Raw genomic sequence first — 14,608 nt, forward strand, 5'->3', positions numbered from 1 at the left:
AATGTTTGTATTAATACCAAATATTGAAAAAGGGTGTAAATAATAAATGTACTGATATGGAAGGAAACCTCGCAGACATGGATGAAAGCTGCTGCCTGCGGTGGATTAAACGATGCCTGGAAACGGCTCACACATCCAGTCACCTGACTTTGTTTGTTTTTCAAATGTATTTGAGAAAAATAATACAACAGATAAACGACACCATTAATAAATGTTTTCTGTACGTTTGTCCTGCTGTTTCACATTAGCATCGTTTCCTAGCAGGGGGCAGCTTCTTTAGTGTTTAGTGGTACAGACGTCTGTGGATTCTCTTCATCTGTGACACTTTCATAATGAGTTTGCGGTTCTTACTCTAATTTTAAGTCATTCGTAGATCTATAGAAGGATACTTGATTGATCCCATCAGCGTGGGCTCAGATTGTGGTCATAAATATTTTGTACTTGTAAATTAGGATTCATATGTGTAAAATAGATTTGTGTGTGGACTCCATAAAGCACCCCCCCAATAGCCAAACCCACCTGTTCTCTGATTGGATAGTTACATTTGTGATTGACATGACATTGGCCAATCAGATGAAAGGAAGAAAAACTGGGTCAAAATTCGTACTTGTAACTTGAAACTTGAGTGCAGAGTTTCACACGTATTTTTTGGCTAAGTCCACTCACAAATCTTGTTTACACACACAAATCCTAATTTACAAGTACAAAATATTTATGACCACAATTTGAGCCCATAGGTCAAGATTTCTGACTGGGAACTCACCATTGCCCCGGCCCAGATTTGTAGAAAGGTACAATTCAAGCTTTTGACAGCGACCTCTGTGTGTGGACCCTGATGGGCTGCAGAGCTTCTGACTATAGACGCGCTACCATCCACATTTGCACATGGACAAAGATTTTATTTTATTTAAGACGTCTTCATTTATCTGATTTTTTTTTATTCAGAACTATTTATGTTGCACAGCTGTTCCTGACAGACTGAAAGTGAAAAATCACAGAGTCCATGAAAACTACAGATAAAAACCAAAGAGGAGGAGCTGTGACAGAATATGTACGGAGCCCCGCAGGGGACATGGGAGGAAAAAAATTAAGACGGACTTTTGCGAGATCTCGCAAAAGTTGAATTCCAACAATGGCGGCAGCTACTTAGTTGTAATATTACTCTTTCTGCGTCACAAAATACACTTTTAAGATATTTTGAGGCGTGAATGTAGTTGTGTAAACGTCAGATATCTGCTCGGTTTACAAGACATCACATATGCAAAAGTGCTCCGACGTTTTCGGAGATGTATGAAACTTTTGCGAGATCCCGAGTTAGTTTTGCGAGATCTCGCAAAAGTCCGTCTTAATTTTTTTTCTCCCATGTCCCCTGCAGGGCTCCGTAAATATGGGACAGAAAAATGAATGTAAGAACACTTCAGTGGGGTTGGAATATATCATTTATTTATTGAAGGTGTTTATTTTAATTCCAAATCTGTATGGCCTTTCATTCATACTTTCTCTCACCTTAGGATTTGTACCTTAGTTTTAGCATCGTTTACATTTAATGTTGAATCCATACAAGAAATCAAGATGTTTAGTAATGTTGCTTAAATTGATATACAGAACAGAGAGTAGCAAAGAAACCTAGATTTATGTAAACATTGTCATATTATTGGTTAAATATTTAGGTAACTGCCATGTCGGGTAAATTAAGCAAAGTTAGGATGATCATTGTTCACATACTTGTAAACACTACTATCTATTATTAATTCTTAGGTGTCATCCTGATCATCCTTCTGTCCACCAGGAAACATTATCAGCTATTTCTCAGGAAATCTAAATTGAATCTGAATGACATGAGCCTCTTTGTTTTTACAGTAAATGCTACTGTTTCATGCTTTTTTCGTTCTACACAGTGCAACAGTAGAGTGTGGCCTGAGGCTGGCTGTGTGATCGTGCAGTGGGAAGAGGTGATTCTGGTAGCAGTAGTCTCAAAACATCAAACATCCTCGGGCATTCTTCCAACCTGCCAAAATAAAATCATTTCAGTTAATAAAGGAATGCGTTTATTGTGTGTGCTGCATGAGGAAGCATGTGATGAGGAAAGCGTTCATTTAGATCTAAACCTATGCAGGACAAAAAGTGATTGTGAATGGAAGACGAGAAGATGATCTTCAATCCGATATTATTTATACAGCGCCAACTCATAACAACAGTCACCTCTGTACTGTAAGGTAGACCCTACAATAACACATGCAGAGGAAAACTCAACAATCATACGACCCCCTATGGAAGAAACCTCCGGCAGAACCAGGCTCAGCGAGGGGCGGGGCCATCTGCCATCAGCTGGGCAGTGTTATTATTTTTCATGTAGCAACAAAATGACCTTCTTCTGATACTCAGAGTGAAAAGTTGCAGAGAATCATTGCTTAACTAAACTGTCACAGAATAATCTAAATGTATTAGTATTTACATGGTAACTGGACTGATGGCTCTGCACTTTTCTGCTCTCCTGGAGGACTCAACGCGCTCTATGCAACACGCCACATTCACCCAGTCACACCAGCACTTTCTTCTTTCAGTGCTGTTTAGCTAACATTCACGATGGATGCATCAGAGAGCAACTGGGGGGTAGTATCTTCCCCAAGCATATTTGGCATGCAGATTAGTGGGAGCCCAAACCAGTTGAGGTGGTTCAGGGATCTGACAAGGATGCCTCCTGGGCGCCTCCTGGGTGAGGTGTTCCAGGCATGTCCCACCAGGAGGAGGCCCCAGGGCCCATATTTCTCAGCTGGCCTGGGAACGCCTTGGTGTTCCCCGGATAAGCTGGAGGGGGTGGCTGGGGAGAGGGAAGTCTGGGCTTCTCTGCTTGGGCTGCTGCCCCCACGACCCAGCCCCGGATAAGCGGAAGAAGATGGATGGACGGGAGCCTGGATCAAACCCATAACCTTCCAGTCAGTAGCTGACCTGCTCTACCACCTGAGCTACAGCCAACCAACATAGCAACTTGTACTCGTACCTCACTTATTTGCTGCATAGCGCTGTTTGAACGTTGATGAGGGATGTTGGGACCTCGAGGAAATCCCACCTTAATTTGTGTAAGTGGGATTCAGACCAAAGACAACTGTGACGATTCAGTAATTTGTTTTGAGGTTTTCCAAACACGTAAACACTTAACAGTGGCGATATGAATACAAAACACTATTTTCCTGTTATACAGGAATTTACCAGGAATATGCACATTTACTTGCACAGCCTGGTGATGCTCGAGATGTAACAAATAACCCTTGCATCCCATTTAGAAATGACAACTTCACCGCCTCATTGTTACTTTGTGACCTCTTATATAATGTATATTCTGTGCCTGCTGTCATAAATGCCTCATGGTTTTAATGCTCTCCAATGGTTTGATTTCTTTACTGCTGGTTTTTAATAACTTTACTTGAACCCACTTGCAGACCTCCAAAGTCTGACCCGGTGACCTCGCTGTCGTGACGTTTCCATGAAAAGTGACCAGGGTGCCATTAAAGGTCCCTGGTTATATTTTTGTAAATATGATTAAATATGGAAACTTGCAGGAGTCCTGGATGTTTCGTTAATATTTTAATTAGCCAATACTTTGACATGTTTTGATGCATCTATCCCTGTTACAGGTTTCATGCCCTCACATCTCTGATGTCGTCATGTTTACACTTTCATCAAGACTGGACAGTGTACATCCACGCGCCAGTATTATGTCACATTAATAGTACCACCCAGTGGCAACATGCCATCAACAGTAGGTGATAAACATCCACTATACAGAACTTTTTCCGAGTGATGTGAAACACACAAACATATAAACACTGTGTTTTGTTGTGTATTATAGAAGCTAGATTCAACACGGACACAGACTTTTGCTCCTAGCTTTAGGAGGATTTACGAGATATTCCACAGACCTTCAGCATTTATGACTTTCTGTCCACCATCTTGGTTTTGAGTAAAACAAACTACCCATGAGTGGCCAATAGTAAGCAGAGATGAAGGACTGGCGTCCACTGTGCTGGCTGATATGCAGCTATAACAAAAACGCATGCATAGCAACCACTATAAAATCTGATGCTTACTGAGAGTCTGGCAAATATTAGGCCGCCCTCATAGTGCCACCAAGTAACAACAGGAAATCAGCATTAGGTAACAAACATCATGTGATCTACATGAAACCTTATCGATATTTAGAAATACTGATATAGTGAGAAAATATTGTTAATTTTACTTCTGTCTCCTCAAAACTATTTGTTAGAAAGTAAATAACAACCTTGTAATTAGAATTATTCATAGTGATTTTATGAAGCTGTTGTAAACATTCTCCCAGCAACAGAAACAAAGATGCAGCCAAATTACACACACCTGAGAAGGTTAATGGTAGTGTGTATAACCAGTCTCACCCACAGTAGTACAAAGTGGCCTCTTCAGTGAATGTGTAATGTTTTGTGCTCTCTGCTTTTCATATATGGATACAGATACAGCATGGTGCAGGTACAGAGGCTTCACCATTGAAGCGGTTGCTTGATGGTTTCCAGTTTATTAGGTTTGTCCTGTATGATGAGTGACCCGCAAACTGGCCTACCATTGGAGGGTTGCTACTGCAGGCTCTTTGTTGCATACAAACAAAGCTTTTTATTTTATATTTTTAAGATATGAAACGGCACAGCAGCAGTTCAAACCTGTTTTTGTTCAGTCTTCTTTGTCCTGAGTATGTGTGACCTCAGAGCCAATGAAACAAAAAGGTTTTTTTCCTGCTAAACGTGTATACAGACTCAGAGGCTCTGAGAAAAGCACACACACACACACACACACACACACACCACTACCCCCTACCCTGTCTTTCCACCAGCTGCTGCTGTCTGACAAGCTGATGATGACTGTGTTTTTTCCCCTCCTTGTTTCAAAGTATGTTGGAGCAGATGGCCCGGAGAGGCAGAGCACGGGAATGTGTTAGAGAGACTGCTGGGGAATGTGCCAAGTGTGTGTGTGTGTGTGTGTGTGTGTGTGTGTGTGTGTGTGTGTGTGTGTGTGTGTGTGTGTGTGGTTTCAGTTCGCGTGCCTTCTCACTGCCCTCTGCCCTTTATGGCGCCAGCTTTACTTCCCCTTCACTCTAAACATCTGGTGTCTGGGGTTTACAGAACACGCACATGTAGACACACACACACACACACACACACACACACACACACACAAAGCACAAAAAAGCTAGCCAGCAGGGAAAAAGCTCTAAACTCGTTTACATCTAAAAGAGCAACGTGACTCGATTAGTGTGAAGTGCAGAAGTAAGAGTCCACCGACTCTGTGGTTCAACAAAAATGTGTAACGCTACGCAACATGTAAATAAAAAGTGCAACACCTTTCATACAAAATACAAAGTTCACATTTATTTTAAAGGGTTAAAGTTTTTGAATTGATACGTTCAGCACGTTTCAGCATCAGCTCTGCTCTGTGAGCTCTGGAGAACTAAGGAGGACGTTTGAAAGCAGATATTTGACGGGCACATTTCAGTTGCTCAATAGTTGGACGCCATCTTTGTCCTACTTTTTCTTTGATACTGTTCAAAGGTTCAATATATCTGCATATAAAATAGACAAAGTATGCAATGCTTTTGTTAAATGTCTTGAATTAAAGGTGAAATTCTGAACTTTCTACACATTTTGGTTGTTTGATTTAAACTTAGTTGTGTTGGTCTACAGAAGCAAAATGACCAAGTCCAAACACTTATGGCCTGACTGTATAAATACACAGCAGCCCTCTGGATTTGTTTCAGGAAGGGTGTGAAAACACTGACAAATCAAACCCTTGTGAAAAGGAAGCAGCCAAAGTAGCTTTAAGTTACTTCTAAAATATTTCTGTGTTTCAAACTTTTTATTCTCTTGCTAATTATGTCTGAGCACTCAGTGTCACAACCACTGTACTCCTCCAATCACAGGACTATATGAGGACTAAGATTACTTCACTTTATATACATTTGTCCAATTTGGTTTTATTTATACAGCACATCAACAGTGACCTCGAGGCACTTTATACTGGAACCCAATAATAAATAACAGAAAACAGAGAAAATGCCCAAACTCAGATGACCCCCTATGAGCAGCGGTTTCCTCCCTTTTAACAGGAAGAAACAGGCTGATGGAGGCGGAGCCATCTGGCACGACCGGCTGGGAGTAGGGGGAGGAATACACAGTAATGTAGATTTTACACCATCTACTAAAGTCCCCTGTACACCAACACAGTCACACCTGGATCAAACAATGATGTGATGGAAGTTCAGACTTTTATCTTCAATTTGAGAAATTCAATTCAAATGTATTTACACACATCAACAGTCGCCTCAAGGCGCTTTACACTGTAAGGTAGACCATGCACTAATACAAAGGAAACCCCAACAATCAGATGACCCCCTATGAGCAGCACTTTGGCGACAGTGGGAAGGAAAAACTCCCTTTTAACAGGAAGAAACCTCCAGCAGAACCAGGCTCAGGGAGGGGCGGGGCCATCTGCTGTGATTGGTTGGGGTGAGAGAAGGAAGACAGGATAAAGACATGCTGTGGAAGAGAGACAGAGATTAATAATAACCAATAATTAAGTGAAGAGTGGTGTATACACATGGTGAGGAACAAACACTCAGTGGATGATCTGAAAATCCGCTGAGTGTTTGTTCCCATTCTGGGAAGCCCCGGCAGCCTGGTCCAGCCCTAACTATATGCTTTAGCAAAAAGGAAAGTTTGAAGCCTAATCTTGAAAGTAGAGATAGTGTCTGTCTCCTGAATCCAAACTGGAAGCTGGTTCCACAGAAGAGGGGCCTGAAAACTGAAGGCTCTGCCTCCCATTCTACTTTTAAATACTCTAGGAACAACAAGTAGGCCTGCAGAGCGAGAGCGAAGTGCTCTAATAGGGTGATATGGTACTACAAGGTCATTAAGATCAGATGGGGCCTGATTATTTAAGACCTTTAAGTTTCAGGGAGTTTTTAGGACTTCCTGATAATAGTGGCTCAAGAGTTGGGAGTTCACCTTGTAATCGGAAGGTTGCCGGTTCGAGCCCCGGCTCTGACAGTCTCGGTCGTTGTGTCCTTGGGCAAGACACTTCACCCGTTGCCTACTGGTGGTGGTCAGAGGGCCCGGTGGCGCCAGTGTCCGGCAGCCTCGCCTCTGTCAGTGCGCCCCAGGGTGGCTGTGGCTACAATGTAGCTGCCATCACCAGTGTGTGGATGTGGTGTAAAGCACTTTGGGGTCCTTAGGTACTAGTAAAGCGCTATACAAATACAGGCCATTTACCTTTTAGTTTCTCAGCATCATACATGTCATGTCTTAAAAATATCACTTAAAAAGCTTATGTGTATTTTATGTGTTTGTATTGAAACAAACATCTGTAGCCTGCTGCTTCTGTCTGGCAGCCTTAAACAGTTCATGCAGTACTTTTGTTAAATCCCCTAAAATCCTCTTACACTGTGTCTGCTCGCAGACCACCACAAACCAAACAAAAGCAATTGAAGTATAAAAAACACAAAGAAAGAAGAACTGAATAAAGAAATGTAAAAAATATTGGACCCCATGGAGAATGCAAAACACAAACTGGGAGACAGAACTGAGTGACATGGAGCGCTGATGTAAAAACACCTGAGGAGTAGAAACAGGTGAAAAGAATCGTTGGAGTCTCTGCAGCCTAAGCCTACAGCAGAATAACACATGAATGATTAGTTATACTGCTAACTATTGGCTTTAATAAGGAAAGTCATTAGCCAGTCAGCAGAGTGGGTGTCGTCTCCTGAGTCCACACTGGTGGCTCTGTCCACAGCAGCCTGACAGCTACAGTTCTACCAACCTGATTCTCTAAATGTTGGGATGCTGTCTCAAACATATATAAGAACAGAATGCGATGGTTTGCAAATCTCATGACGCCATATTTTACAGAAAACTGTTAAATAAACTGTTTAAATTGAGACATTTTACTATTTCCTAAAAAATGAGCTCACTTTGATGGAAGCATGTTTTAGAAGCTCAGGAGGTAGACTGTGTCATCTAATTGGAAGCTTGCTGTTCCAGTGTGCATGCCAAATATCCTGGAGCAGAATACTAACCCTAATCTATCAGAGTACAAATGTGGGTAAATGTTAGACAGAAAGCACTTAGGAAAAAGTGCTAGCTTGAGCAGGTGAATGAGGCACATTATACAAAGTCACGTGAGTGCTCAGGCAGAGCAGAAAGATGCTAAGAACCAGTGCAAAAGCTGCAACGGGAGGAACAAAGTAAGTGGTGCCACAAGAAACAGCTGGAGGAACATTTAGCAGCTAACCAGATTAACTGGCAACAGGTAAGTTACATAAGGCTGCGAGTCAGTCCTGGATGATCCTCAGGTGTAGACATCGTTCTGTCATGGACGTCTCTGCAAACGAGCGACATGTGAACATGATGCAGAAAGGCTGCTGTCATCGTTTGACCACAGCTCATTAAAACTGTTCTGCAGCCCTCGTTTAAAAGTCTTCATCTATGACACTTTGATGGAAAAGCACCATCGAAGCTGGAGGGCAGATACAGGTTTTAGACCAACGTGTGCTCCCATGTAGCCTAAAACAAACAGAGTGAAGCTGTTCAGCAGCAAACTGTTCTACACAGCTTTGAGTTTTAGTCTCGCTTATCTTTCTTGATGCTTCTCTACAGTAAGCTGAGAGAAAACATTTGAGTGCGCGTCCTGCTCCTGTCAGCAATCAAACACTCTTCAACAACATCTCCAAACGTTCTCTGAGAAGCGTTGCTGCCATCAAACACTTTTCTTAAACTGGCACATTTTCTCACGTTTCACCTGCTTTCTGTGTTGTAAAATGTGAGTTTATGACAGTTGTTCCAAAACGTTCACGAACTTTTGGAAACTACAGGAAGCAAAGTTAGCCTGCAATGTGCTGTTCTGGGATAACGTGGTACTGTGGTATCTTTAACATATGATGGGGCCCAATCATTCAAGAACGTGTGTGATAAAAGTTAACTGTAAATGCATGTTTATGGGAGTTCCACCTCACCTTCCTCTTCTTGCTCCTTCCCTCGGCCTGCAGGGTCCGTGTGCACTGTTCAACACACTGAGAGAAGCTCACGCTGCTGTGATCTGAACTGTAGTCCAGCTCCGCGAGCTGAGCCAGAGACAGGATGTAATTGCAGGCTATACGTAGGATCGCCAGCTTGGAGAGCTTCTGCCCGTACGAGTAACACGGCACCTAGAGCACGGTCCGTGGTTGGAGGAAGGAAAAGAGAAGGAAATGATTCTCCTTTAGCCTCTTCTCGTTTGTCTAAAGTGTTGTGCTGTTTTCAAAGAGAAACATATGGACTTATCCTCTATTACTGTTGTTAGTGCATCACGTATTAGCTCATCACGTGGTACCAAAGACAAAACCACATTTTGATTAAGTCTTTGAGGTTTAAGGAAACCATGGTTTCACACTTCCAAACCTTTTCACCATTAATGGAAGTGAGTAATATCAATCTCCACATATGACCTCACAATGCAGAGAGTGGAGCCTCCAGAGGGACAGTGATAAGTAGTGTAGTTAAGGTGTTTACGCCGTCACACAGCTACACTGAAACAACTGCCATCACGTGTTGTAATGTATTGTGAAATAGATTCAGAGATATACACGGAGAAGCTTTACTTTACAAACTGAAGACATCAAATATATGAAGCAGGACATATGGAATCATGTAACTAAAGAAATAAGTCTAAATATGTCTTATATTTGAGCCGCGCTTCGCTTTGTCCACAGTGCTTAGTCTTCTCTCAGTGAGCTTCATGAAACAGCCACCTGACATGGATTCACCTCACAGGTGAGCCTGTCGGGGTTCACCTGTGGAGTTGGGACCATCAGGTGTGTTGGCAGCAGTCAGGTTGGTGCACAGCTGACAGCCTGTTTGACAACTGTTAGAATTCATATTATGGTAAGAACCAATCAGCTAAGTAAAGAGAAACAACATCAAGAGCTATGATGAAACTGACTCAGCAGCTCTGGGAACCCCAGCAGAGTGCTGGAAACCATTCCAGGCGACGACCTCGTGAAGCTCATGGAGAGGATGCAGAGAGTGAGCAGGAATCACAGCAAAGGCTGGATATGAGGAAGAATCTGAAATCTAAAACATGTTTGCAGAGATTTCACAGCTTTTGGGTTTAATGCATAACTCCACATGTGTTGATGCCTTCAGTGAGAATCTACAATGCAAACAAACAAAGTGCAAACAAAGGCTGAGGAAAACTTTAGGATGGTGGACAGACAGTCACTCATCTACCCAGGTTTTCATCCTGTCAGCGTAGGAGTCGGTGCGACACCTTCAGAGTTTCTTTTTAGGGAGATGATGTGTGTCTCTCAGAAGATGAACCTGGCTGTCAACCAGCCATCAGAAAACATATATTTGTACATAGAGGGACATTATAAAGTGTGAGTCTGACCTGTTTCCTCAGAGCCTCGAATGCAGCACTGATGGTATGGACACGGGTCCTCTCCCTGGCGTTTGCTAGCAGCCTCCTGGTCTGCTGGATGGCTTTGACTTCTGGAAGATGCCCAGATCGATCAGGACTCAACCCAATCCGCTTCCTCAGAGACTCCTGGTGAAACACGGGCCATGGGGTTAGGCCTGGAGTTAGCACACTATCACTGAGCTTACCCTCTAGGATGCATTTCCTACTTACTCTGGCAGCAACCTTTGGATCGTGGACTATCTTAAACGTTTTTTCCTTTTATTTGATTACTTATCAATCAATTAAATATATATTCAATTCTTCCAGGAGTCCTCTTAATCTATAAAAGGTGAGAATTTTTGTGAAATCATAAATGGCTTTTAAGTCTGACAATTTAACCCTAAGAACATGATGTGGAGAAGTTAGTCGATGACTTGATTGGCCACATTTCATTGAACAAGTTTCAGTTGATTGGACAATTAATGAGGTCATTTGCTTCAGTTCACTGAGGGTTGCAAACATTATGCACAGCTCTCCCAAGGTCCCACCACAGCATTTCACTTCAGTGTAGCTCAGGAGGTAGAGCAGGTCATCGACTGATCAACACTTTGGTGATTCAGCCCAGCCTACATGCCAAACGTCCTTGGGTAAGGTTGTAGTTGGTGGTTCACACATTGTTTCTGTATTTTGGCTTATTTTGAGGTCAGATGAAAAATACCCCTTTTGGTTTATCCGTGGCTGCATTTAAATCGTTTTAAACCAGCTAAAGACCAGAGGACTGTTTATTATTTACTGGCAATTAAAACCTTTGAATTTAAAGAGGGTGTACATTCTTTTATACACGATTATATGTGAAAGGACATATTCACCTTATGCGAAGGGACCTGTGGATCCATATGTTCGTGACACTCGGAGGACTGTGAGACTCTGGCGGCAGACTGGCCGGGAGGCGCCTCTAAGGAAAACACCTGGTGACTGGCTGAGTTGCAGGTTGATGTTGAAGGAGGGAATATCGACTGAAGGCCCAGTTTTAGTCTGCTGGACAGAGGCTGGGAGATGGAGGTGGGCCAGTGGGAGATCTCTGGGTTAGAGAATGAGGAGGTGGGCACCTGGGAAACTTTGGAAGCATCAACAGGCACATTACTGCCAATTCTCATATCTATGGCACCACCACTCTGAGCTGCAGCCATGTCTTCTTTTAATCCTGACAGAATCCCCGTGGTACTGGCCATCGGCTCTTGTGACATCATCAGGTGTCTCTTGAGTGGAGCCAGCTTGTGGACATTATGCGACTCCATATGGGCGTCATCTACCCAGTCTGCATCAGTCACGTCAACTGTGTAGGTGTTCATCCTGTCGGGCTCGGGGCCATTGAAAAACCTTTTAGGTTCGCGGGACTTCCTCTTGAACTTCTTGTTAGTGCTAGGCACAGAGACCTGCTGTGGGTCTTTGTTATCAGGTCTGTTCCACATATTACTCAGAGGAAGGGGATTCTTCATTTTGCAACAGTTAGGGTAACAAACAGGTAACGTAAAATCGGATTTGAACACAAAAAACGGTGATATTTGGAAATGTACATGAACTACAAAATCTTAAAAGTTGTCCAGTAAATCATTTCAGTTCTTTCACTGTGTAGGAGCGAGCATCAGCTGAGCCTTCACCTCCTGGAAGAATGTGTTTCACTACTGCACAAAAAAGACTTTTGGTCCCAGTGTTTCATTCAGGAATACACCGTTAGCTTATTTCATTGCACGGACAACTGCACAATCGTGTGCATTACTTCAGTTTTACAAGCAGGTTTTCTGTGGCTCCACTCTGTCTTCATAGCAGTCTCTGAATAATCCACGTTAGTACATAAAGCTGTGTAACATCTGCTGCTCAGTACAAGTTGTCCCTCTGGATGGAGAAGTGCAGAGCTGTAAAGGTTTCTTTCTGTGAATGCAGTCCAGGCCTCAGAATTGGGGTTACAGTGGAACTGTCTGAGCGTGGCTCCAGTCAGTCTGCATAGCAGCACCGTGAATAACCCACACTGATACACACACTGAGCACAGATACGCTGGAGTGCAACTGCTGGACATAAAAATGAGAACAGCGCATGAAGAAAGTAGCAGCTCTTCAGGAGCACAATCACACACACGCTATAAAACCACTTATTCACACTTTGCAAAGCAGCCGGGGGAGCAGACTCTCGTTAGAGTTGCAGGATTTAACGAATAACTTTACATACTCTGCGTAAGTGTCAGCATGGTACCGGACAGAGTCACACGGTAGTTTCCAAACACCTCAAACTTCCCTGAAGGAGTGTCAGCAGCAGTTGCGGTGATACCCCCGGGATCGATCCATCCCTCGGCGAACTTCTGGGCCCTTCTTAAGGAAAGCTCCGGTGAGCTGAGGTTGAAACTCGGTGCGCTGTAGGCAGTGGCGTCGATCAGTGATTTGCTCTCCCGGCGTTAAAGACTGAGAACTAGTTCACTGCCTGGACTCGCTCAGTTGTCACCGCACACATCGGCTCTGGTCCTCCGCGTCCTCCTGCTTCACTGCACGCGAATACAACCTCGCGCTCCTCCAGCTCCAGTCGCTGGCGTCTGACTGGCTGGAGCCCCCCCTCCCCTCCGCGCGCGTGCACACGCACACACGCACGCGAGGAAGGATTTGCACATTGGTTTGTTGACGTTTTGTTTTTTAACCACAACTTCGCTGTTGTAGCAGGACATCCGCGACGAAACAGATCAACGGTGCCATACGCTGGCACGAGACTCACGAGCTGAGGCGCATGTGCTCATACGACGCTGCGAAACTTACAGTAAAAACAAATCTGCGGACGGTGTTTCAGTGTACCTGTGACTGGGATGAGACAGTTCATCTTCCCCGTGTAACTTGCTCGGTGCCAGCATTGAGGGGTAGGGGCGCCGTGAAAAAACGTGGATACCGCAAACCATGACAGCCCTAAAAGAAATGGATCAATATCTACTTAGGTAAGTAGATATTTTTGCAGGGGTATATGATGATAACATTATTAGATTTTTTTTTTTTACATTGATTGGTACCAAATACAAAAAAATACGTTAACTTTTTGGAAATGTCATCTATAAAAAGTATTTTTATAACTTAAACATTTTTATTTGTAACATTAAGTATTGATAAATATTACTTAAATATTTTTTCAAACAAAGTATAGCCAACTAAAACAATCTGTCATAGGCAGTGTGCAAAATATAATAGACACCTTTCCAAAAATGCTCTGTTTATGTGAGTTATAATGAATTATTATTACAAAATACATGAAAAAAAAATCTGTCAAGGCAAATGGCAGGACTCAAACTCAACCTGCGTTTATTTACAGAACCCCGATTCTGTACATACAGTAGTGAGAGGAAGGGGGCGCCAGGGGATCCAGGGAAAGGGAAGCAAACTCTTCTGTTCACAGAGCCGGTCACTCGCACGTCCCAGATCAAACTCCATGCTGACGCTCCTCACAAACACACTCATCACCCAACAAGGGTCCAAGGTGAACAGCAGGAATCCGACTCAGCCGCCACCTTAAGTGGTGACCGATCAGATGAAGATGATGCGCAGCAGGTGAGTTGACTGTCAGCAGGTACGTAGGAACCCGAGAGAAGTACTGTCCAGGCAGGGAGGAGTGCAGAGAAAAGAGACACACACAATAACAAGCAGTGACAGGACACCAGAGAGGACTGCAGGACCAAGACAATTTCCCAAGGAACCTCCTGCAATTAGACACATTTTTGGCAAAAGATTTTACTTCTTAAGAAATCAGTGGTGCTGGTTCAGTGTCAGGAGTGTGGGTCTGAGGGGATGGGAGTGGGACAGCTGCCTAAGCCAGAGATTAGATCAGTATAGGTCTTAAATAATCAGGCCCCATCTTATCTTAATGACCTTGTAGTACCATATCACCCTATTAGAGCACTTCGCTCTCGCTCTGCAGGCTTACTTGTTGTTCCTAGAGTATTTAAAAGTAGAATGGGAGGCAGAGCCTTCAGTTTTCAGGCCCCTCTTCTGTGGAACCAGCTTCCAGTTTGGATTCAGGAGACAGACACTATCTCTACTTTCAAGATTAGGCTTCAAACTTTCCTTTTTGCTAAAGCATATAGTTAGGGCTGGACCAGGTGACCCTGAATCCTCCCTTAGTTATGCTGCA

At 43.4% G+C, this 14,608-nt stretch overlaps 1 protein-coding gene across 1 annotated transcript; it reads right to left on the minus strand.

Moving 5' to 3' along the window:
• Window positions 1-1,421: 1,421 nt before the first annotated feature.
• On the minus strand, window positions 1,422-13,418 carry atoh8 (atonal bHLH transcription factor 8). Its single transcript, XM_082554433.1, has 4 exons — window positions 11,319-13,418; window positions 10,441-10,596; window positions 9,029-9,220; window positions 1,422-2,008 (listed from the first exon to the last, which is right to left on the minus strand). Exons 1-4 carry the CDS (start codon window positions 11,946-11,948, stop codon window positions 1,982-1,984), a joined length of 1,005 nt encoding a protein of 334 aa, XP_082410559.1. The 5' UTR covers window positions 11,949-13,418; the 3' UTR covers window positions 1,422-1,981.
• Between the last annotated feature and the right edge of the window lie 1,190 nt (window positions 13,419-14,608).

Source organism: Aulonocara stuartgranti (assembly GCF_965226115.1).
Source record: "Aulonocara stuartgranti genome assembly, chromosome: 2".
NCBI lineage: Eukaryota > Metazoa > Chordata > Actinopteri > Cichliformes > Cichlidae > Aulonocara > Aulonocara stuartgranti.